This window comes from Lupinus angustifolius, chromosome LG09 (genome assembly GCF_001865875.1).
Source record: "Lupinus angustifolius cultivar Tanjil chromosome LG09, LupAngTanjil_v1.0, whole genome shotgun sequence".
Taxonomy (NCBI): Eukaryota; Viridiplantae; Streptophyta; class Magnoliopsida; order Fabales; family Fabaceae; genus Lupinus; species Lupinus angustifolius.
Genome location: NC_032017.1, coordinates 18828150 through 18853200, shown reverse-complemented (window position 1 = coordinate 18853200; position 25051 = coordinate 18828150). Strand labels below are relative to the sequence as shown.

The 25051-nt window shown below is 32.4% G+C and overlaps 2 protein-coding genes and 1 pseudogene across 2 annotated transcripts in view; 1 reads left to right on the top strand and 2 right to left on the bottom strand.

Moving 5' to 3' along the window:
* Positions 6356-8107, bottom strand: LOC109356322 (annotated as a pseudogene).
* Positions 10439-16242, bottom strand: LOC109356321 (GATA transcription factor 25-like). The gene is made up of 8 exons (XM_019599647.1): positions 16231-16242; positions 14070-14525; positions 13589-13663; positions 13048-13184; positions 11886-11993; positions 11516-11621; positions 10822-10881; positions 10439-10711 (listed from the first exon to the last, which is right to left on the bottom strand). The coding sequence occupies exons 1-8, from the start codon at positions 16240-16242 to the stop codon at positions 10607-10609; spliced, it is 1059 nt and encodes a 352-aa protein (XP_019455192.1). The 3' UTR covers positions 10439-10606.
* The window catches only part of LOC109356935 (serine/threonine-protein kinase CTR1), a 7371-nt gene continuing 2381 nt past the window's right edge, over positions 20062-25051 (top strand). Inside the window, exons 1-8 of the mRNA XM_019600581.1 lie at positions 20062-21290; positions 22052-22350; positions 22452-22596; positions 22974-23089; positions 23463-23671; positions 24223-24315; positions 24408-24725; positions 24811-24851. Coding sequence (XP_019456126.1) covers positions 20556-21290; positions 22052-22350; positions 22452-22596; positions 22974-23089; positions 23463-23671; positions 24223-24315; positions 24408-24725; positions 24811-24851 — 1956 coding nt within the window. The 5' untranslated portion in view covers positions 20062-20555. The remainder of the gene's footprint in view (positions 21291-22051; positions 22351-22451; positions 22597-22973; positions 23090-23462; positions 23672-24222; positions 24316-24407; positions 24726-24810; positions 24852-25051) is intronic.

The following is a 25051-nucleotide window of genomic DNA, read 5'->3' as shown; positions in this document are numbered from 1 at the left end:
TCATTTGCACTAGCCGTCTATGGCCTAGTCTTGTTCCCTTTCGTGGCTGACATGATTAATCAAGAGGCTCTAGATGTTTTCTACAAGGTGAAAAGATTCTCAGTCAACCCGGTACCAGCAGTATTAGCCGAAACTCTCCTACAGTTATACAAGGGTCACCAGAGCACTAATGGAAGATTGAAGATAAGGTATTGTGTGCAGCTGTTGTACGTCTGGATGATAACTCGATTCAGACATCATCAATTTCCTTTGGGATCCAGTCATCCGCTTAGAAGGGTTAATAATACAAATGTCAAACATGTCACACTGCCTGAATGGTCTAAACTTTTCAGAGAAATCAACCCAAGGAACTTTGGCGTCAAATGTTGCTTGTATGATCGACATGAGGAGGTCATGTATGCTTGCGGAGAGTATCAGAATCTGGTTCTAATGGGTCCTAAAGGATGCATCACCTTCAATCCAGCTTTGGTTCTTGGTCAGCTGAAATGGGGGATGAATCCAGTGACTTCTCAACAGCTCAACGGATTTGTTTTCCTATATAAAGACAAAAATACTTCTGATGGGGTTCTCAATGAAGTAAGAAGAGCTTTACACAACATTCGCTTCTATGGAAAGAATGAATTGGGAGAGCATCAGGCTTTCTATACGGAAGAGTATAAACTATGGAGAAAAAATAGGATGGCAAATAAAACCAATATCCAGATCATCATGCCTAAGGAAAAGGAGGGACCATCCCAGAATGAAATCAACCTTCAGCGGAGGATTAAAATCCTTGAGGGTCAACTAGAAGAATCAAGGAACCTAAAGATCACTTATAATGTAACCCTGAAATAAATAGCTGATATCATTATATCAAATATATGATGCTCACTTTAATTATAAATTATAAATTTTTAACAATCTCCCACTTGGATTTCATATCTTCATGATACAATTATATCACAGGGTTCTTTAGGTGCGCATCTATATGTTATTTACATTTAGACTTATCCTTAATACAATTTGGTCAATCTCATATATCAACTATGAAACCACCACAACTTTCATCACATGCAAGCGTGACTCGGCCACGATGATCACCATATTAATATACTCAATGACATAGATCAAATATGGATGAGTGACATGGAAATTTCATGCAATGTGATTTCAAACATGTCTATTTCCAACTGGTCCTTCTTTGTTTTTTAGTGAGATCAATTCAAAGTCTTTAATTGTAACACAATAGTTACAATGCACAATTTCAAAATGGAGCAATAAACCATCAACCTTATTATGCATAAAAAACTGTATATAACATTCAAAGTAAATCATAAAACATATAGACTCCCACTAAACTAAGGTATCCTAAGGAACAACACTCATATGAGCAACATGCTCATGAAAGACTTTAGGTACCAAACCCTTAGTCACTGGATCAGCTAGCATAAAATTTGTCCTTATATGTTCTATGGAAATTTGTCCATTTTGAATAATTTCTTTAACAACTAGAAACTTTATGTCAATGAATTTTGACTTTGTAGAACTCCTATTGTTGTTGGAGTAAAGAACCGCAGACTTGTTGTCATAATAAATCCTCAATGGTTTTTCAATACCATCGACCACACTAAGTCAGTGACAAATTTTCGGCAACCATATGTCATGGTTTGATGTTTCAAAACAAGCCATGAAGTTTGCAACCATGGTTGAAGGGACTATGAGTGTCTGTTTTGTAGACTTCCAAAAGATAACACATCTAGCCAATACAAACACATATCCAGAGGTGGCTTGTCTACTGTATAGACATCCAGCAAAATCGGAGTCAAGTACCCAATGATCTCTAAATTCTCAGACCTCTAATAAGTGAGCATGTACTCCTTTCTTCTCCTCGAGTAACGCATAACACGTTTGACTCCCCTCCAATGATGCATTCCAAGATTACTCAAATACCTGCCCAAAACTCTCACAACAAATGCTATGTCGGGATGTGTACAAACTCGAGCATACATTAGACTTCCTAATGCAGATGCATGAGGTATCTTTTGCATCTCATATCTTTCAAGGTCATTATTGAGGCACTGTTCGAGACTAAATTTGTCTCCCTTAGCTATAGGGGTATCCCCTAGTTTATTGTCTTTCATGCCAAATCTATCTAGGACTTTATCTATATAGCTTTCTTGTGATAACCTTGGGATACCTTGAGAGCAATCTCTTAGTATCCGAATACCTAATACAAAAGAAGCTTCCCGAGATCTTTATTTCGAAATTCTTCATCAGAAATCTCTCGGTCTCATGCAATAGACCCATATCACTGCTAGCAAACAATATATCATCGACATATAATACCAGGAAGATAAATTTACTCCCACAGAACTTATGGTATACACAATCTTCAAATTTATTTGCCTCAAAACCATACGAGGTAATAACTTGATGAAATTCGTAATTCCATTAACGAGAAGCTTGTTTGAGCCCATAGATGGACTTCTTCAATTTGCGTACCATTGACTTTGAGCCAGCTAACACAAAGTTTTCTAGTTGCACCATATAGATCGTTTCCTTAATGTCACCATTAAGAAACGTGGTCTTAACATCCATCTGATGTAGCTCTAAATCAAAATGAGCTACTAGTGCCAATATTATTCTAAAAGAATCCTGCGAACACCTTCAGGTAATTCGACAAGATCCCAAACGTCATTATCATGCATACACTTTATCTCATCCTTCATGGCATCGACCCACTTTTGAGAGTTAGAACTTTTCATGGCTTGACAAAAGTTCAATGGATCATCTTCTGTTAACCCAATGTCATCCTCATGTTCTTGAAGAAATACAATATAATCATCAGGAATTGCACTTCTCTCCTCTCTAGTAGATCTCCTTCATGGCACTTCTACTTCTTGAGGTTGTTGAATTTGTTCTATAGGTACTTGAGGGAGAACCTCATTGTTGTCTTGTTCTGAAATATTGTGAGGGACAATATTCTAAACATTATCATCTATTACCGAATTTATTCCTTGAATGGTAATAGGCATAAGAACTTGCTCACTATCAATGACAAGTTCTTCTTCAAAGACACCATTCCATATGTTCTCTTCCTTCCCAAAATCAACTTCCTTAAGAAATCTTGTATTTCTCGTCTAAAAAAAGAGTTTTGAAGTGGGATCATAAAATTTATAGCCCCGAGAGCATGCAGCATAGCCAACAAAATAACAACTAACAGTTCTTGAGTCTAGTTTTCTTTCATGCGGCTTATAAGGTCGCGCCTCAGCTGGACAATCTCAAATGTGCAAGTGTTTTAAACTTGGCCTTTTATTAGTCCAAAGTTCATATGGTGTTTTGTTAAGTGCTTTACTTAGCACTTTGTTAAGGATGTAAACTGTGGTCTTTAAAGCTCTCCTCCAAAGAGACTCTGGCAAGGAAGAATGACTAATCATACTTCTCACCATATCATTAAGAGTTTGGTTTAATCATTCAACAACACCTTTCATGCTAGGTTTGCTTGGCATAGTGTATTGCAGAACAATTTCACATTCTTTGAGGAAAAACCACAAATAGCCCTTTTACAGCATCCTTATTTTTATTTCTTATCTTATTCTGAGAGGTCATAGCTAATTGAGCACTTTCAGTCTTATCTCTATGCAATCTCTCTTCCTTTTGCACATAGTTCATTTGAGTGTTAAAACTCACTTTCAATTGCCCAAAGTGAGCAGGAAGCGAGATCAAAACCAAGTGCACGAGCAAGTCATCACGAAGCTCTAACTTAAGTGATTTGAGTTTTGATGAGAGATTAGACATCTTCATAATTTACTCTATTGTGTTCCATTTGCCTTTATACTTCATAGAGATGAGTTTAGCCAAAAGGCTACTCGTCTCCGCCTTTTCATTTTTGGCAAAGCATGGTTCTATTTCTTCAATGAACTTTCTTGCACATTGACCCTCAGAAATAGAGCCCTGAAACGCTCCTAGAATAGAGCGTTTCATGATCATTAGACACATTCATTTAAAGTCTTCCAATTTCTCAATTTTTAACTTCATCGAGGATTTCCATAATAGAAATGAACTTCTCCACCTAAAATGCCAGATCTAAATCCGTACAGCCGAGAATAATTTCTACGGCTTCCTTCCAGACCTTAAAGTTTTTCTCATTTAGCAATGAGATGTTCTTAATTTGAGCAGAAATATTTGCAACACTAGTAAAAGAACAAAAATTGCAATCATTCTTGCAATTAAACTCATATTCAACTTTAATACTTAAATTCAAATGATAATGGGACACATCACGAGTTACTTAGCACAACATTAATATTCGATCTTTGACAAAAATATTAACTTGAAAGTGATACACTCAATGTAGTAATCAAATATTGATAATCGGTCCTGTCAAACAATAAGCCTTTCTTTGGACCGACTTACTATTCACATGAAAAGCCATATGATTATTACATATTTGTTGTTACAAGTATGTTTGTAATTTGGGCCAAATAATAATCTTTCTTAGGGCCGATCACTATTCGTATAAAATTCAAACATACAATTGGCTTGATATTTCAAATCAATCACTAATGATACTCTTGTTTGTGATCAAACATTGATCATAATGCATGTAAAATAATAAACTCTTCTTCAGACTAATATCTCATTCACATATGCAACTTTATAATAATTACAAGTTTACCATCACATGTGTGTATATAATCCGGCCAAATAATAATCTTCCTTTGGGCCGATTATTACACGCATAGATACATATACGCACTAGCATTTGACACTTATTATGAGCAATTCATAGAAAATATATCATTTTGGCGTCTTCATATTTAATAGATTTCCTTAAAATGTCAAACAAATTTTATTTTCCAAAAGAAAAATCATTTAGTTTACTTTGATTCAACATAACCTTAATCCAAATCATATATTATTTATATCGACATATAAATAGGTATATTCATTATAGTATATTGATAGCATTGCATCATTCTCATCACAATGACTGCATTTCGAATTCCAATAATGGTCCTTTTGAATTTTCCATAAAAAATATATTACTATTTTAAACATGATTAAACATGGCAGGACAAGCTGTCAAAACAGAAACAATGCTTCAACAATAGCAGCCACTTAATAATGCAATTAGCCACCAACTAATGCAACAAACCATAAGTGTTGCAACCATTTAAACAAACAAGTCAAGTAATATATAAAACAAGAGATATTCACATAAAGACCCAACACAAAATACCTAGCATAACATCAGTTTCTAGTCTTTATACAGAGAAATGAATTTGTAAGTGGTACTCTCAACATAATGATCAAATATTAACAATCAGTTCTGTCAAACAATAGTCTTTCTTTGGACCGAGTATTATTCACATGGGAAAAAAAACTTTATAATTGTTATTCATTTATCATCACATATATGTTATTACTTGGCCAAATTGTATCTTCCTTTAGGCCGAACATAATTCACATAAATAATCTCATACTCAACTATGTAATCTTAATTAATTTCCACAATAGAGGTTGCTTTGGCAACATATTGCATCAATTAATTCAAAATAATTACCAGAAATAAAAGAAAGTAATATTTCCTTATGATTGGGGTTCATAAAAATTGGGGGGAAATACATCTTTAATGAAGAACCATAAAATTCAGAACCTAAAGCTCTGATACCACTTGTTAGATATTTCCTTATGACTGGTGAAATACCAATCCTATAATCTTGAATCTCATGATTCTCACACATAATATAAAACAAAGATATAAAGTCATACCTAACTCCATGAATCCATGTTCTCTGATCTACTCTTTTGATGTACTTTTTGAGAGAGTTTTTGTATGATGGTCTACCTCAATCAAATCATTAATTCCTTTTGGGACCTTCGTTTTCTCTCTGATGGGGAGAGGTGAAAACTATTTGTGATTTCGTATATTGGGGACCATAACCTTCCTTATGCGTTAACTTATAGGCTAACCCTATAGGTTAACTTGATGGGTATCCACTCATTAAGCTCATATCTGTTATCACCTTTTAGAAATCTATAATCTATGTGGTACTAGTAATTAGATTACTTATAATATAACTCCTGAAAAAAGTCAATATCATTATATCAAATATATGATGTCCACATTAATTAGAAATTATAAATTTCTAACAACACTTACACAAATACAATGACAAAATACCAACAGAAGATGATTTATATATAATGACAGACTAGGTAAAATCAAACAATCAAAGTGAAAATCTATTATATAAAATGTGAATACTAAATAGTAAATTTGTTGGTTATAAACAACAAATAATATGTACATGTATCATACATAGTTTTGGTTTCTCCTACTAATACCAATCCTATTCTATCTTCTTCAGATTCATCTTCTAATATATTTCTTGCCCTCTGCATCATCTTTGATGATACTCCAAAGTTTATAAGGAAACTCAAGTGGCCATAAAACTACATCATGTTTTCAAAGATCCATTTTTGAAAGATGATCCGCTACTCTATTAGTTTCACGCCATGAGTGAGTAACATGATATTTATCGAATTTTAGCAAGAGTTTTTAGATGTGTTCTAAATACACATGAGCTTTTGACAAGAAGATACTTCTTTATTGATTGTGATCATAGCACTCAAACAATTTGATTCCACCCATATTGCACTAATTCCAAGACTTAATGAAAGAAGAAGCCCTCTCCATGTGGCACTAAGTTCAACCAATAGAACATTTTTCTGAGTAGATTTAGCAACAAATGCACATATTGGTTGACCCATGTAATCATGAAGCAATCCACCAAAACCAGCTTTTTCATTTTTCACTGAACCATCAGATCATTCCGAAATTTGGCCTCAACCATTCACACACTCTTATTGGAGTGGAAAATGCATTCAGAGTTTTTGCAGCAATTTGATTGAGATTCCTTCATCCTTTAATGGATAGCACAAATCTAACATGATTTTCCCTAGTCGTGTGCTTCTTGTCTTGAAGATGTGTCATTAAGCCATTTTCGCTACGAGTATTAATCTGGCATAGATCACAATTCCATTCCTTGTGACTTATAACATTGCTATTAGTTGAGATACAACCATCAATATTATATGCAAATAGTTGAAAGAAACAAGTTGATTGATTTTCATAGCCATGAGAATGGAATAATAGAAATGATGTGAATATATGATAGAAATGATGTGAATTATATGATGGAAATGATCTAGTACTAGCCTCTATTTATAGTGAGCAAATCATAAAAATAAAATAAATCAATCTCAATCTCAATTTCAAACTCAATCTTAACAAATCTCTTAAAATGATTTAAACAAATATATAATTTTAACATAATATAATATATTCTCTCTATATCTAATCTAAATATTATCTACAAGATAATTTAAGGTATTTTAAAATACTTTATTAAATTATAACACTTCCCTCAATTTCTATCTCAATCTTAAAAGAACTCTTAAAATGATTTGAACAAACATATAAGTTTAACATAATATAATATATCCTCTCTATATCTAATCTAAATATTATCTGCAGGACAATTTAAGATATTTTAAAATAATTTATTAAATTATAATACTTCCCTCATACTTGAAAATATATAATTGTTTTGTCTTCTCATTAGCATTTAGTTCCATAAACTTGGAGATTGAAATTACGAGTCACATTTGCTGGTAGGATGGAAAAGAAGTTAGTGTAAACTTATTTATTAAATGAGAACTTAATCATTTTTACTTTACTTTGTGTATTAAGAAGATAAAATGTACATTTAATTGATGACATGTTTGAGAATTGAGATTGTTATTTAAGATAACAAGATATGTAAATAAAATATTTATCATAGGTGTCCCATATATTCAAGATTTTAAAAGATATTTTTCATCTATCTTCCTTCCTTTAAAGTATAGGAGTGAATATTTGAAGGAAAATTAAATCACTTATATACCCTTACTAAAATCTGATACTAGAATATTACACTTTAATGCAGATTTACTTGCTAAATGTGCCATAAATAAAGCTTTAGTTTAATCATCTTTCTTTAATGCAATCACAATATCTTGTGCGGTTACAACAATTATTTCAAATTTTTTAATTAAGTTACATTAACTCAATCTCAACCATTCCATGAAATCTCCATTTTAAAAGATAGTGTTAAATGAAATGTTGATAATTAGTGAATAATTATTATTAAAAGTTGTATAGTATATTGTAAATTATTTAAAATCACTCGTGGGTCATTAGAATTGGAACTTTTTGTTATTGCTTTTTAATTATATAAAATTAATATTCATTATATATGATTTTGATGCAAATATGCTTGACTTGTATTTGACGTTGAAAATAGGAATTGTCTTCAATAATAATAATATATGTGAGCAACTTTTGGAGTGGTTCTTGCTTTGGCACATAAGTTGAATGAGGGTGTGACAAGTACAATAAAAGATGAACATTCATACACGATTTCAATAGTTTCAGACTAGGTAATCAAACTAAAGATGATGAGAAAAATAAAATGGCACATTTATATATAATTGCAGACTAGGTAAAATGAAACAATGAAAGTAAAAATCTGTTATATAAAATGACAATACTGAATAGTGTATTTGTTGGTTATAAACAACAAATAATATGTACATGTATCATACATAGTTTTGGTTTCTTCTACTGATACCAATTCTACTCTATCTTCTTCTTCATGTTCATCTTCTAATATATTTCTTGCCCTCTGCGTCATCTTTAATAATACTCCAAAGTTTATAAGGAAACTCAATTGGCCATAAAACTACATCATGTTTACAAAGATCCATTTTTGAAAGATGATCCGCTGCTCTATTAGTTTCACGCCATGAGTGAGTAACGTGATATTTATCGAACTTCAGCAAGAGTTTTTGGATGTGTTCCAAATACACATGAGCTTTCTGGCAAGAAGGTACTTCTTTATTGATTGTCATCACAGCATTCAAACAATCTGATTCCACCCATATTGCACTAATTCCAAGACTTAATGAAAGAATAAGCCCTCTCCATATAGCAGTAAGTTCAACCAATAGAACATCTTTCTGAGTAGATTTAGCGACAAATGCACATATTGGTTGACCCATGTAATCACGAAGCAATCCACCAAAACCAGCTCTTTCATTTTTCACGGAACCATCAGTATTCAATTTGATCCATCCGAAATTTGGCCTCAACCATTCACACACTCTTATGGGAGTGAAAAATGTATTAAGAGTTTTTGCAACAATTTGATTGAGATTCCTTGGTCCTTTAATGGATAGCACAGATCTAACATGATTTTCCTTAGCCTTGTGCTTCTTGCCTTGAAGATGTGCCATTAAGCCATTTTCGCTACCAATATTAATCTGGCATAGATCACAATTCCATTCATTCTGACTTATAACATTGCTATTAGTTGAGACACAATCAGCAATGTTATATATCTCCTTATGAAAATAGTTGAAAGAAATAGGTTGATAGATTTCCATAGCCATGAGAATGAGAATGGCACAATAGAAATTATGTGAGTTATATGTTGTGATTAATGATCTAGTGCTACCCTTTATTTATAGTAGTATTAGCACCAATGATCATATCATAAAAGTGAAACAAATCAATTTCAATCTATCTCTTAAGATTATTTAAACACATCTAAGATATACTTAAGATTATATAATATATTCCTTGCCATAAATTATAGGAGTGAATATTTGATGGAAAATTAATTCAAATCTGAAAATAGAATATTTCATTCTAATGAAAATTTATTGGCCAAAGACACCATAAATAAAGCTTTGGCGCCATAAATAAAGCTTTAGCGCCATAAATACAGTTTTAGTTTAATCCTATTTCTTAATGGAATCACAATCTCTTATCACAATTTTTTTCAAATTTCTTAACTAAGTCATATTAACTCAATCTCAATCATTCTGTTGAGATAATTTTTTATAAAAAAGTCTTTTAAGAAATATAATTTTCACTTCACTTGCTTTATCAGCACAGAATAAATTTAAAGGTTTTTATGAAATCAAAAACATTTATGCATATCCCTAATAGATAATTAGCATATACCTCATTGTTTCTCATTTTTATTTTTTCTCTACAAACTCAGACTTGTTTATCACTCTTTCCATCAACAAATTTTATGCACACCCCATCACCATGTATTACTACATCTCTACACTCTACTTAAAAGGCATTTAGCTCCATCTCTCTTTCAGCACCATCTTCATTAGCAATCATAACAATCTCATGCAAATGATTGGAAAAGCATTAGAGTATACAAAATTACATAGGGTATATCGCCAATGTAATATTTTGTTTGTCTTGCCAAATGTGCTAATTCCTTCATACCAAACATAACTATAGGTAATCTTAAATCCAAAATATCAGGTAAGACTAAAAGTCCCTTATATGAGATACCCAAGTTATCATCTAAATTCAAGGTTATACATTTAGTGATCAACAGTTAATGCCACTGATCGAAGCATATAAAAATAGAACTCTTGTATTGATGAGAACATTGTTATAACTGTACATTCATTCTATTGATCAGTCTCAATGGAAATACTATTACACTTACTTATGCCACAGTCAACGACTCTCGCGTTGTGACTGGAAAACTCAGCGACCAGGTACCAAATCTGGGTTATCGTTACCGGAGAAAGTAACAAGATTGTTATGTGCATGGATGGCAGTCCCACAGTCTGAGTTATTATTACCTTCAACCTGAAGATGAGGTTCAAAACAAGAGGTTATAGGTAAAAAAAAGATGTGCACAAAATACCATGAAATGCTGATTAATTGAAAACCTGATCATATAGTGAATGAAAGCATACCTGCTGAGCTGGTACAAGAGAGAGTTCCTGGTTTCTCTTAGACAGGTCTCTCAAAGTACCCTGCAGAATACAGTGTCAAAATGTTAAGCAGTTTCTGTATAAGAAATTGGAGATTCCCGCCATTGAATATCATGTTTCCCCACCATTAAAGTCCACAATGTAGCATGAAATGGAAACAGAATCACGAACCACAGCATTGGACATGAAAGCCAAAAAGACTATCACTTAAATATTTTTAAACCATAGGAAAGTAAAATTAAAACAGAGCATTTTGGACATGAAAGCAGAAAGATCTTTTAAAATTCTGAATATTCACACTGGTTACAAAAATGACGCCAGTTATAGGCTGTTTCTTCTCAAACCAACTCTAAGCTAAAAAAAATCACTTAACAGTATACATTAAAAAAATCCAATACAACACAGGAACAGAGTAGCACAGTGCATGCATGAGAAACAAAATCAGCAAAAGCTGGACAGATGTGAACTTAACATGCATATGCATACAGAGCAGGAAGATAACCTATATGTTCATATTGTATGCTTTATTAAATGAAAATGCTTCACAGGAAACTTAGAAAATTATGGAGCTGTAAAAAGAGTAAAATTCACTTCTTGAATTCGAACCGATATAGTTATATGAAAGAACATAATTAAAGAAAATACCAAATACAAATCATTCGGAGAAAATACCTACCCTATTTGCCCAAAAAAGTCCGCAAGCGTTGCATAGTGACCTTGGTCCATTTGGCCCTCGCCGCATCATTGGGGTGGATTTTGAACTAATGCCACAATGTGTGCACCTATACAAATTTGCAATAAAAAGGGATGGTAAACATCCAGTTAAACACATCCCACTCAAGCGAAAATTCATCACATATGGAACTACTTAGTACAAGCCTACAAGGTGCAAGTCATAATTAATAATGTAAAATAAAGTATTGAATAACCTTGAACTAGACAAGATAACAAGTCAAATGGCACTGCTAGAAGCACAGTAAGTCATAAACTCTCAGGATGAAAAGAATCTTTTTACTATAAAATCATACAAGTAACATGATTCTTACGCAGTTTCTGATGGACTATCATCCTGCCCTGACTCCTGGCCAGCACCCAGACTACTAGCTCCATCTTGTTTCTTAGACGAAGTAAACTGGCCCTTTTTACGGTCCATCCTGAGTTTAAGCATCAGATAAGTACAAAACAGGCATTGACCCAAGCAAAAATTGAACAGTTACAATGATGAAGTAGCCATAAGGATATTGTACTATATATATTCAACCAAGGCAGTTGCTAAAGTAGCCATAAGGATATTGTACCCAAAGTTAATTGCCAAACATTGTGGTTATTGATTTCACCTTAAATGTTGAAAATTCATTAATATAACCAACCGGAGATGTTTGAAATTAGTCATGGATGCCAGTACTGTTAAAAAATAAAATGGGTACTAGAATAGTCACCAATTCCCTATAAATCTAATGTGTTTCCTAAAATATGAAAATCTAAAAATGATTATACAAAATGTTTTCTTATACAAACCTAGGAAGAAGCACACCATAAAAAGATTAGAAATCCACACATCCAATGTAGGATAAAAAAACCATGGCTTGCAATTGGGTCCTACCATTCCACCACCCAAGTTCATCACAGGACCAAAACTAAATTATTCTCAATCTACTTAGCTTACAAAAAAGCCTACATTTTATGCCACTTAAAAATGAGAGAGCAGTTTAAACTTTAAAGTACATGTTTCTGTAATAGAACTGATCATAGGGCAGGGATTGGGCCTTCATTTTACCAATTTTCAAGGAATCAAACTCTGAACCCCAATACAATTCTACATGAAATTAAGTTTGAAGTTGAACACTTATGTAATTGTAAAATGATACATGAAGCTTAACATTATTGTATATAAAATGAATCCCAAAGCTAGCATAATTCTATGTAAAAGCTAGGACCATAGCTTAGCCTGCTATCTTATATATATATATATATATATATACACCACACTGTTCAATTGTACTAAGTCTACTACTTATCAATAAATTGGTTAGAAGAAGCACAGTAGAAAACTCAAACTCATCATCATTCGCATGATGGATCTGGCATCTGTCATATAAGCAGCATCTACTTTTAAGTTCAAGTTGTAAACAGCTTTGTTAAGTTCAAAGAATTCAGTCTAACACTCATGAGATTATATTACAAATTCTGCCACATAAATTATCAGACCTGCAAGCAACTTCTTGGCGTACTTCATATCTAATTTTCTTCTCAAAGCATCGCTCTCTCTTCTTCCTCCGAAACCTGCTTAATGACGCTGCCCTCTGTGGTTGACTACACCTTGCAGGATATTCCAATGGAGCTTGCTGCAGGACCAAAAAAGTTAGAAAATACCACTCGGCACTATGCATTAAAAAAGAAGTATGATGAAAAATGCTACTCACACACCCGTCAAATTACCATTTACTATGCATACTTATGATAATTATCACTTGATACCAATGCCTTTACCAAGGGACCTTTAGCATATTTATAAATTTTGTTAATTTACACCAGTAAGCCATAGGTCTAGATAACTTTTACAAAACTATCATCCAATATCATAGTATCTACCTGACATTAACAAATATACAGATTATCAATATCTTAATATCTGATACTGGTAGTAAGTAATTGATATGAGGTGATAATGATCTTCAAGTTGCATATTAAATAGTAAACTGACGCGGCTTGATGTAAGTAGCATTATTCTTTTACTATCAGAAAATACCCGTTGATCATGTTGAGGTGCTGTATCCGGGCAAGGCAATTCACAACCACCCAACAGTAAGAATACCGCTTGAACCTGTTTAGTGAAACCAAATGCAAAATATTATTCTCAGAGCACCAAAAGTTACTGCTTCTTGAGTTCTGTTCATCCAGTTATGGGGAGTAATAGTATGAACGAGCTCATAGAGGAAAAGAAAACAGCTTATTAAAATAAACTTATCAAAACAACTAATGAAATAGCTTATTGAAGTAGCTCATGACCTATATGTGATTTTCAAAATAACTTGGTGAATAAGCGCGTAATTAAGCTGTTTACTCAAAACCAATAAAAACTCAGAGAAAAAGCAAAATTATAATAAAAACTATTCCATTAGGCATATACAACACAAAGGAAAAAACCTTCAAAATCATATATCAGTGAAAAATTAAGAAAGGAAAAAACCAGTTTAATTGTCATATTTTTTATTTGGTGATTAAAAAACCTTATCAGGTGTAACAGAATCAAAAACATAAACTTGGCCACGAAACGACAGTGTTAGCTGGTTAGACCCATCGCAGGGTTGAACAGCAAAGTCGTGGTCCCCACCACCACCGTCACCGGAGACATATACATCAGCAGCAGCAATATCTTCAACGCCCCCACCAATTGCACCGTTACCATCATCAAGGGCATGCGTTTCATACTGAATGTGATCCATAGAGTGCTCGCCAGATCCGTCGACGTTTTCGTCAGCACCGATTTGGTTGTCCATGTTCGTTGGTGGGGCGTGACCGTACATTGTTGGTTCAATGATGGAATTCAGAGGTTCCGAAGCATTTACAAGGAGAAATAGAGTGGAATTCGAAAAGCTAACCCTAGCTAGAGTTTGAATTTGATTTGAATTGAAAGGGGAATTGAATGTGTGCGTGAGAATGAGGGTGAAACTGAAGAGCAAGTTCTAAGAGAAACATAATAGTGAATAAGGTTGAGAGGGTAAATCGGGAATTTAGTAATGTCAAGTATCATATTTACGAGGACTGCCACTTAAGGCCTCATTATTCAGTAACAATTATGTACGGCCGTAGTACTCAAAAGCCGAATCGAGTTGAACCAGAGTTCAATTAAGTTTAGATCGATAAAGATTAGTTCAGTTCGATAAGAATTAATTCAGTTTAAAATTTTACTCGCGTTCGATACGAGTTATTTTTTATCTCGAATTTAGTACGGTTAAAATCCGTGAACCATTCGGTTTAGTTCAAATGGTTCATTTAACAACTTAAATAATTAATTAAATTTTGAAAATACTACAAAATGATTTATATGTATAAATATAATATATATATATATATATAATTACAATAAATATAAAAAATAATGTATGGGTCATAAAAAATATCAAAATTAGTTTATATATATAAATGTATCGAAACAACTTATGAACTAATGAGTCGAACTATATCTAACTCAAGTTCAACTCATTTATTTAATGAATTCAATTTTCACCTCAAATCATTTCATTTGGTTCATGAACCAAGTTTATCAAGCTAAATAACGAATATCAAGTTAGTTCAATTCATCGTCAACCCTAATCTACATATTGATTTCAAATTAATACAATCCAACACACCATTTTCTTTTATTTTTAAGAAATGTCCTACAAAATCCTTCCTTACCATAAAAATGTTATATGTCGCTTATAAATCATTCATTAATAAATAATGTGTTAGTATCAGTTTATGACATGTATTATTTGAGGGGAATAATATGCACCGATAATATAAGAGTTTTATACACTATCATTCACCATTCTTTGGAAAAAGTAACACAAATGAATTGTGAATGGTTTACTATGTGTATAAATTTTTACACTGACAGTGCATAGATACTACAGTCATATAATTTTTTTTTTTGTATATAATGTTTTGTATGAAGATATATCATATATTTGTTAATTTAACTCTTCTCTTTTGTCCTCACCCCCCACCACCATCTATAGCCAACCACCCTCATCACCATTTCTGATGATGAATCACTTCTCCCCTACTAGACATTTTCTTCATTGGATGCATTAATTCAAGTTGTTTCCTTTATTAGCTTTTGATGTTTGTTGTATTTTAAAGTACATGTTCAGTAGTATTAGATTATGAAGTGTCCTCAAGCATTTACGATTTGACACAATTGTGAGACATGAGGTGTTCATGCAAGACTTAGAAGAGGTGTGTGACATAAAGTATTCATGCATGAGTTTGAACTCCCACATTTATATTCTCTCCCCTCTCTTCTTATAAGAAAACCTTTGCATAAATTAAAAAACATTATGAAAGTACACATACAAAGTGATTTTTGACTCAGAGAACTATTTATAGATTTAAGAGTAAATATTTATTTTAATCTCTTATATTTTATAACCTTATTAGTTTACTCCTTCAAACGAAAAATGACCTAAAATAAACTTTCAATATTACCAAGTATTGTAAAATATGTTAAAAATAATTAATTTGAGTCACATTTGAAATTTTTTTGGGACCATTTGAGGTTTTTTCTTTTTTGAATGACTAAACTAATAAAGTCAAAAAATATGAAAGACTAAAATATTTATTTACTCTAGATTTAAAGAACTATTGTTTTTTCCAAAGGAATAAAGAATCTTGTAACATATTTACCTTTGGAAGCATAGTTACGATATACGTATTCTTAGAAAAACTCTATATGTATGCTAATACAATTTTGTACTCGTCATGTCATTAATCTCTTACAAGTACTAGTGAGTGTAATAGTTAGCTTGATGTGAAGTGGAGAGCAAATTCTGAAGGTTTGAACTCATATAATTATGCTTCATATCTCATCATATAGGTCAATATTAACGCTAGCTCTTATCTTTTTTATATATATTATTTGTCCTTTTTCTTTTAAATGAGGGAAATATTTATAATAAAAAATGAAGAAATACATAAAATGTGGTACGAGAAATCAAGTGAATTTAAATATAAAATATGCAAGTAAGGATGTGTTCACTACTAGTTAAATACGATGAATTGAAACTTAATACATTTTACTTCACTATGCTCATTCAATATTAAACTCGTCCTAAGTTTATTTATCCTAATCGACATTTGTTACATAACGATCGCCCATAGGCCAAAATGCATCTAAAATTAATGTTATCTTATCAATGAGTAATTACAATTCAAAATGAGAAAAAGATATATACATCGATAGTGTAAAGATTTTTTATACTGTCACTACGTTATCCACTATTGACTTTTAGTTATCATTGACTTTTAAATAAAAATATTGCAAATGAATGGTGGATGATGCACTGACTGTGTATAAATCTTTACACTGTCAGTACATATATTTTATACTCATTCAAAATATCATACATATAAAAATTATTAAGACAATACATGATCTATTTCTTTAAGGGCCTAAATCTGAGCAATGTGTAAGAAAAAAATTATTTTAAAATATCTATCTAAACCATGTGTTAAATATTCCTAACTCGAGTATTATGTCTCCTTTAAATTGTACATTATTATTCTAGGACAAAATTTAAAACTTGGGTCAACTACAATTTGATTTATGTTTCATATGGTATACAAAATATATTATTTTTATACCCGAGTGATGTTATGAACCACTTGGAGTTTGAAATATATAAATAAGATATTTTGAAGAAGGGTTTTGGTTTTTAAACTGAAAAGTTGGGTCTACCACAATTTTAAAACCATCTTTTAACTAAATGGTGGAATACAATAATTTTGCTGAAGCCTGATAATCAAATACGATTTTAATGTATTATATTCCTTAAATGGTTAAAAGAGAATTTAATTAGTGTATAGATATAATGTAGTAATGCTTATCTGTTATAAAAAAATTACTCTTATATTTATCATATTTTTTCTCCTAATCTAATTAACACCTTAATTCTATACTTCCTGATAATCTTTCATTTTCTTCTTCATGTTTTCCCTTTTCAAAAAACATCCATCTCTAATTTTTATACGGGTATATATGTATCCCAATTTAAAATTCACATTAAATCCTTGAATCGTGAATATTCGAAAATAAAAAATATTCTGATCAAATACAAAGGGTTTTTTAAACTATTTCCAAAAATTGTTATATTTCCACCCCCATATTACTTCATCTTTTGTTATTGTCAAAACGACTATGCAATTATTAATCATTACTAAAAATATATTTATAAGCTGATTCCGATTAAAGTAAAGTCTTAGTGTTATCATTGGTTTGCATTTTCAATAAAGTGGTCACGATTATGGAAAACTTATATGGAATATGCTTGCCATCTTATCTACTCCTTTCTTTATAAAATATGCATATATATATTATGAGATAAGTTTCTTTATATGGAAAAAATGCTGACATGCTCCTCTTGTCTCTAAAAGACAAACTCATCATGTGATAGTGTATTTTTTATACATAAACTTAGGAAATCTCTACATAGGCTAATTCATATATAAATGCTCTAGCCATATAAATGCATCAAATGCAACCACTAAGTTGCCTAATTAATGGTTGGAAACACTCGAATGTAGAACAAAGGTTATGCTGAATATAATGTAAAAGTTTCATATATACATTATTTGTATCTCAAAGATCATTAACCAACAAATATATAAATAAATGATAAATTACCTAATAATATATGTACTGATCATGAAAACAAATTTTTGTTAAAACATATTCCTTAATTTCTAAGTCGTTCAATTATTTTTTATATATTTGTGTAAATGATTAAAGTATATTTATCTATTAATAGCGAAGATAATAATCTATATATTTTGAAATAATGTATTAATTTTAAATCATGGGAAATGCTTTTTTTTCATTTTTTTATATAACTAAGTTATCTTTCATGTTATTATGAGCAAGAAGTTAACTTCATCTTCATAAGTATTGTTCTTAATAATCGAATTATAGACTCTTAATCTAATATAATACTTGAAGTGTAGTGTATCTTAGATCAACAACTCGTTAATAATTCTTCATTCAATTTAAAATCACAATACTTGGGAAAATAGTAAAAAGTTTAAAGAACATTTATCACATCTTGTTCATTTTTTATCACCTTTCAGGAGCTAATTAATGACTAATAGAGTAATACCAAATTAAAATATAAAATGAACAAATTTGAGAATTCCAAAAGGAGTTACGTCATGAGCTGGATCAGCAATTTAGTTGAAATCCTTCAATAGATTCATTTTCTTATTATCCTTGGACAATGGCAGTAATTATTTAATCCGAATTTAGAGTTTTTACTTCACACGATCCTTTATATTGGTCTATTCTTTATTTCTCTACTTCAAACAACATTTTAAAAGTGGGAAATGATGCTTTAACCGACAATTTCTTGCCCATTTGAATTCAATAAATTTGTGTAGTTGGAACCGATAGCATCTTTACAACTTTACATATACATCTAATCATATAAGAAAATTCATAGATATAAATTCATCAATTGATAATATATTCTCCTACTAAATTTTCTTATCTACAAAGTAATATATATCATACTTTATTTATTAATTGTTGTTGGTTTACAAGTAATATATCACCTTGATAGTAAATATGAGAATTTGTAGAATGAATAATTAACAAATCATCAAAATAATTTTTATCTCTATTAATAAAGCCTTATTAATACACACAACAACAATAAAGCATATAATATTATGTTGGAGGACTTAGTTATTTATGCACCATATAATAAAAAACTGATAGATAGAGTGATATAACATAAGATTATTATAATTAAGCTGGATAATAGATACTAGTTTTATAAACTTAGCTGCCATTGCATGATCTGTTTCTTATGTTCTCTTTATTCACTTGGTCTGCGTGATTCCTGTGTATTTATCAATCAAATCAAAGCTTTTCATAGCTTTTGTCGCCAAACAAGGAGTAGTTGCTACTTCATAGATTTTCTTTCCCCATTGGGATAATCTGCATTATTGTCCTATATTTTATGTTTAGTTTGACTGTTATAATTAGTAAGATTGATCCAAACTTCAAAGCTGTGTGACTATACAATTAATATTCCATAATACATATATTATTTCATAATAACACTGTTTATTATTGCAGCAGACACGTGACTCCCATTTTGTTAATAGTAATAGTTTTTATTTATTGTTTCTGATCATGTTCCATATGTTATATGAACCACTAATAATAAAAATAAAAATAATAATAATATTTAAAATTTTAATTAATTTGATATGTTTTTATCGGTATAAGATAATGTATGAGACATTATTTGGGATAGCTAATATATGTTCCACCAGCAAAGGCATAGGCTATACTACATCACACGGTTGTGCGCACTACGCACCCCACCGTTTATGTGTCACGAAGCGTTTGGTTTTTAATTTGACGTGTCACGTAATCGCGAAGGACGTGCATGCACTCCCCTAGTGCACGTTAACATAGCGACTTTATATTTTTGGATTTCCCACCATTTCAATATTCTATACCCTATAGTTGCAACTTGCACTTTCTTCTGCATAAAAATACACAGCATCAACGTGTTCACAACCAACTAAACAAAGCTCACACCAAAGTTTCATTACTCTCTCTCTTCTTTCAACCTCTTTCTCTCTCTCTCTCTCTAACACTCCACCGCCTCCGAATTCTGAAGCTTAAAGTTTCAGTTTCATACTTTCATTATATAAATATCTTTAATCTTGTCCTTTCGATTTCTGAGGGATCAAAACCACATCATCAATTTGCAATTTGGAGTCACATTATATATTGAATCATTGATTTCATAGAAGAAAAGTCGAATCCAGAGATATTACGGTAATTGAATAGAGAGAAGCAATTATAAAGGAAGGAGACGACGGCGACGGCGACGGAGAACGGTGATTCTGACGTGACTGGTGCGTGTAGCATCGTCAACATCAGGTTCGTGTGGGTTGGCGGTTGAAGAAAGAAAGAAAATAAAGATATTATTATTAATATTATTATGCCTCATAAGTGCACTTACATTTTTCCGAGGCGGTTTCCTGATAGAGAAGAATCTTATGATCACGAGAAGAAGAAAAACGTCAACTCTATCAAATCACGAGATTCCTTTGAAGTTGAAAATGACGCACCAAAAAAGCAACTCATAAATCAAAACGATGTCGTTTTCAATTCACCTAAACTCTCTGTCGTATCCGATATTTTCAATCCACGTGATAAAGTTCAACGATCTAAACAGAAACAAGTTTCTGCGTTTCGCGATTGGTTCATCCACAAAAAACGTGATTCGAAGGTGAAGGATCATGATGATGATGATGAGGTGGAGGAGGAACGTGAGCTTTTGCTTCCGTTCAAGGATGTTGCTTCCGCTGTTGACCGGAGTTTCGATCGGAATGTATCGCTGCCGCGTTTATCGAGTGGAAGCAGTTACGCCGGTAGCTTGTTCTCCGGGACCGCCACGTTGGATGGAACCACCACTTTCTCCAGCGACATAACGAAAGATGATACGTCGTCTTATCGTGTGTCGAATGTCACGGCAACAATAATGCACGAAGAAGAAGAAGATGAAGCGGTGGAAGCTGAAAGTTATGCGAGGAAGTATAGAGAAAGTAAGTACCTGCAGATGGCGATGGCGAAGAGGATCGGTTGTTTATCGAGCCTTGTGTCAGAACCTGTTTTCGCTGTTGACACTGGAATTGAAACCTGGGATGCTGAATCAGTTTCGTATCGTCTATGGGTATATAAACTAATCAAAACTTGTGCTCATACAACATTTTTTGCTGTTTTTCTTCTATGCACTACACATGAGATTCTATTATCTATACCTTTACGTTCACGTAAACATGCCAAAAATGAGTAGATTACTGGTTAGCAATTGCAAGATGATAATATGAATACTCTAAAGTGTGTTACTCTCCTTGACACTACTCATTATTACTAGTAAGGATCACCTAGTACTATAAAAAACAAAAGAAAAATAATATGATAAGATATTTGTATGCTTTTATATACAATGAAAAGCACTCTTGCTATTAAAATTATAAGGAAAACCAAATACTTTAATGGAGAGGATCTTTTTCCATTATTATAGCATGATCTGAGAGGGAGAAATTATCACACGATTTAGGAGTTTATTGTGCAATGATGACTTAATGAGAAGTATGAATAGATAATTATGAGTAGTGCTAGATCTACCCTACAAAATTAAATATATTTTTACACCACATTTTATAAGCTTTATGTTTTGGTGGTGTGTTCATTGTTGATCAGTTAATGCATCATGATTTCAACATGTGGTAAATATATGGGTGGATGCATTTGCTTACTTTTACACTTAAAACTCACTCCTTATGGTGCAAAAAAGTATTGCCAGAATATAGACGTTGAATGCATAAATATACACATTATTAAATAATTGATGTATAATGTTTGTGTAGGAACTAGGAACATTTACAGAAATGCTTTAGGAAGTAATTTAGTTTTTGCATTGGTTTTCAGGTGAGTGGGAGCTTGTCTTACACAGACAAGATATCAGATGGTTTTTATAGCATATTGGGTATGAACCCGTATATGTGGGTTATGTGTAATGATGTAGAGGAAGGTAAGCGGTTACCAACATTAATGGCTCTCAAAGCAGTTGAACCCAGCGAGAGTTCCATTGAGGTTGTTCTTATTGATAGACAAGAGGACTCCACGCTTAAAGATCTTCATGATATAGCACAGGAGTTGCACTCTGATTCTGGGAACTCCTTGATGCTGGTGGAAAAACTAGGAAAGCTTGTTGCCATATGTATGGGGTAAGATATAATAACAGTAATTAATATTCTTCAATGTTTACATTCCTTTTTTTAAATTTTTATTTTGGTGTTGAAATTGAAATGTTTGTGTATATATTAAGGGGTACATTCCCGGTGGAGCAAGGAGATTTGCACAAGCGCTGGAAGTTGGTTAGTAAGAGATTGAGGAGTATTCACAAGTGTGTGGTACTTCCCATCGGAAGCTTATCTTCTGGACTTTGTAGGCATCGTGCTATTCTCTTCAAGGTGAACGATTTATTTGTTTCCTCAATTATTTGTTTTTGCATGATCCAAGTATTTATAATTTACTATTTGGATGATCCTGTCAGCAAGGATGTAAAATCCTAAAGGATGGTGTATCAGCCCTTAATTAATTAGTTAAAGCCAGTTAAGCTCTTAATGTACTTCAATAAATCATAGGTGAATATATCCTCATTTTCTCAGTTTACTCTTTCTCACTTTAGAGGAAATTTTCCTTACTACTTAGTTTATAGGTATTAGTGAGCAACTGAGGACGGTGCATTAAGCACATATAGCAATATTGTTTCTTGAAAAGCTTTGGTTTATTGCAGATTCAACTATTATCAGATTTGTTTATTCATCACTCTTACTTTGGTTTTCAGAGATTAGCAGATTACATAGGTTTGCCATGTCGCATAGCTCGTGGTTGCAGGTACTGCGCTTCAGATCATAGATCTTCTTGCCTTGTCAAGATTAAAGATGACAGGCAGCTCTCTAGGTTAGTAAAACGGCTACCCTTGCAGTTGCAGCTGTGATTTTGCTTGGTCTTTTGAATGTTGATACCAATTTCAACCCGAATGGCTACCCTTGAATTTTTGTAGTTAATTTTTCTTGTATCTTTTCATTGCCATCTTTAACAATTCCACCAAGTTTATTCAGAGATCATAAGTTGTATGACTTGTATAGTTACATCATTCTTTTTAGATTGCTTGTATCCGAATTTTGGCATGCTGCTTGTAACTCATTGACATTATAGAACATCTAGTTCACTGTAATAATCTTTTAGACCAGTTTAACTAGCACTTACATTTCTTTCATATTTTCTGGCACTCCTTATATGTTTCATATGCTTCTTGTTTTCCCTTCTTCAGGGAATACGTAGTTGACCTAGTTGGGGAACCAGGAAATGTCCATGGGCCAAATTCATCAATTAATGGAGCATATGCGTCTCTGATACCTTCCCCATTTCGAATTTCTCATTTAAAAGAATCTCAATCACCATATGTGGATGACGCAACATTTTCTCAATCTATAAGTTCCAACCACAGTTCTATTATTCCGGAATGCCACCCTTATGCAGGTACTATTTCTAGTTTATATTTCAAGTTCAGAATTTATGTAGCCCTGATATATTTATGAACAATCAGGTCCATTCGCTTAACCTTAAATATAGCAGGGCCTGAATAGTTTTACTTTCAGTAGGTGGGTTCTTTATTATCAATTATATGTACTTCATAAAAAATATCAATTGTGCAAAGGATGCAGAGGCACTAAAACATCATGTATGCCTCTATAAATTCAGCTACATAGGCCATTAGTCACGCTACATTTTTCTTCCCTGTAAAAATGCTGATTTATGTCTATATCAAAGACAGCTGTTCTTTATTTTGTACTACCATCTATGCCACAAATTATATATTTTTTCATACGTAGTTACATACATACAGTTAAAGTTACATAGATACATATTTTTTCCCAAGCTTCTGGAGCATGTTTGTTATGAAATTTAAAATTGACACCCATTGAGGGCAGGGAATCATATGCTTGCATAGTTTGTTTCATAAATTTTAATTTTGCGTGAGGATTACTTGTGTAAAGTGGGTCTTTAGTTGTTTACTCAATCTTCTACAGAGAGTGCACAGGAAGCTCAACAAGTTAGAGAAACTAATTTGATGAGAAATTATAAGGGCTCCAGTTATGCTTTGGTTGATCAAAGTTGTCAAGGTACAGAATTACCTCTAACTCCTTTTGACTTGAAAGGGAATACCAATGAATTTGAAATTCTAGGCTTAATGATTTTCTTTCTATCCATGAAGGTGTTTCTGGAGCTCTTTGTCCAGCCTTTGAGGCATCGTTACATGAATATCCAAGGCTTGGTAAGGATACAGTTGTAGTACAAGATTCCGACAATGAGGATATTGTAAATGGAGGTGCTGGGGTGAAAAGTACCTTCAACCAATCTATACTGAGCTTATCTAGCCAGTCAGAACAGGAACAGGTAGAGAATGATAGAGTTGAAAACCAGGGGAGTGCCGGGAATATTCCTAGATACTTGGATCTTGAACCATCACTTGCAATGGACTGGCTTGAGATTTCATGGGATGATTTGCGAATTAAAGAGCGTATAGGTGCAGGTAAATATTCTGCTGTGTGCTTCTTATTGAAGGCATATAACAGACATTGTGACCCTAAATGCTGCTGTTTTTTTTCTCTATGCAGGATCATTTGGGACAGTGTATCGTGCTGAATGGCATGGATCAGTAAGTGTTATTAGGCCACTCTCTTTTATCATGCTAATGTTTGGTCTATTCTATGCACATTTAAGTTGTCATGAATGTTGTTTTGCAATATCTTCATAATCTCTAGTTTACTAAATCTGTTATCCATTTGTGTTCATGAGTGGCATTTAACCATCAATATCTTATATTGTATTCCTGGTTTATTTTTCCTATTTACCCCC

What these genes read in the sequence shown, in the direction of transcription:
- LOC109356321 (XM_019599647.1), bottom strand. An exon ending in CGCCAAGAAGTTGCTTGCAG is followed by an intron (nt 11,994 to 13,047) that starts GTCTGATAATTT and finishes GCTTAAACTCAG; the next exon opens with GATGGACCGTAAAAAGGGCC. An exon ending in GACTTTTTTGGGCAAATAGG is followed by an intron (nt 10,882 to 11,515) that starts GTAGGTATTTTC and finishes TGTATTCTGCAG; the next exon opens with GGTACTTTGAGAGACCTGTC.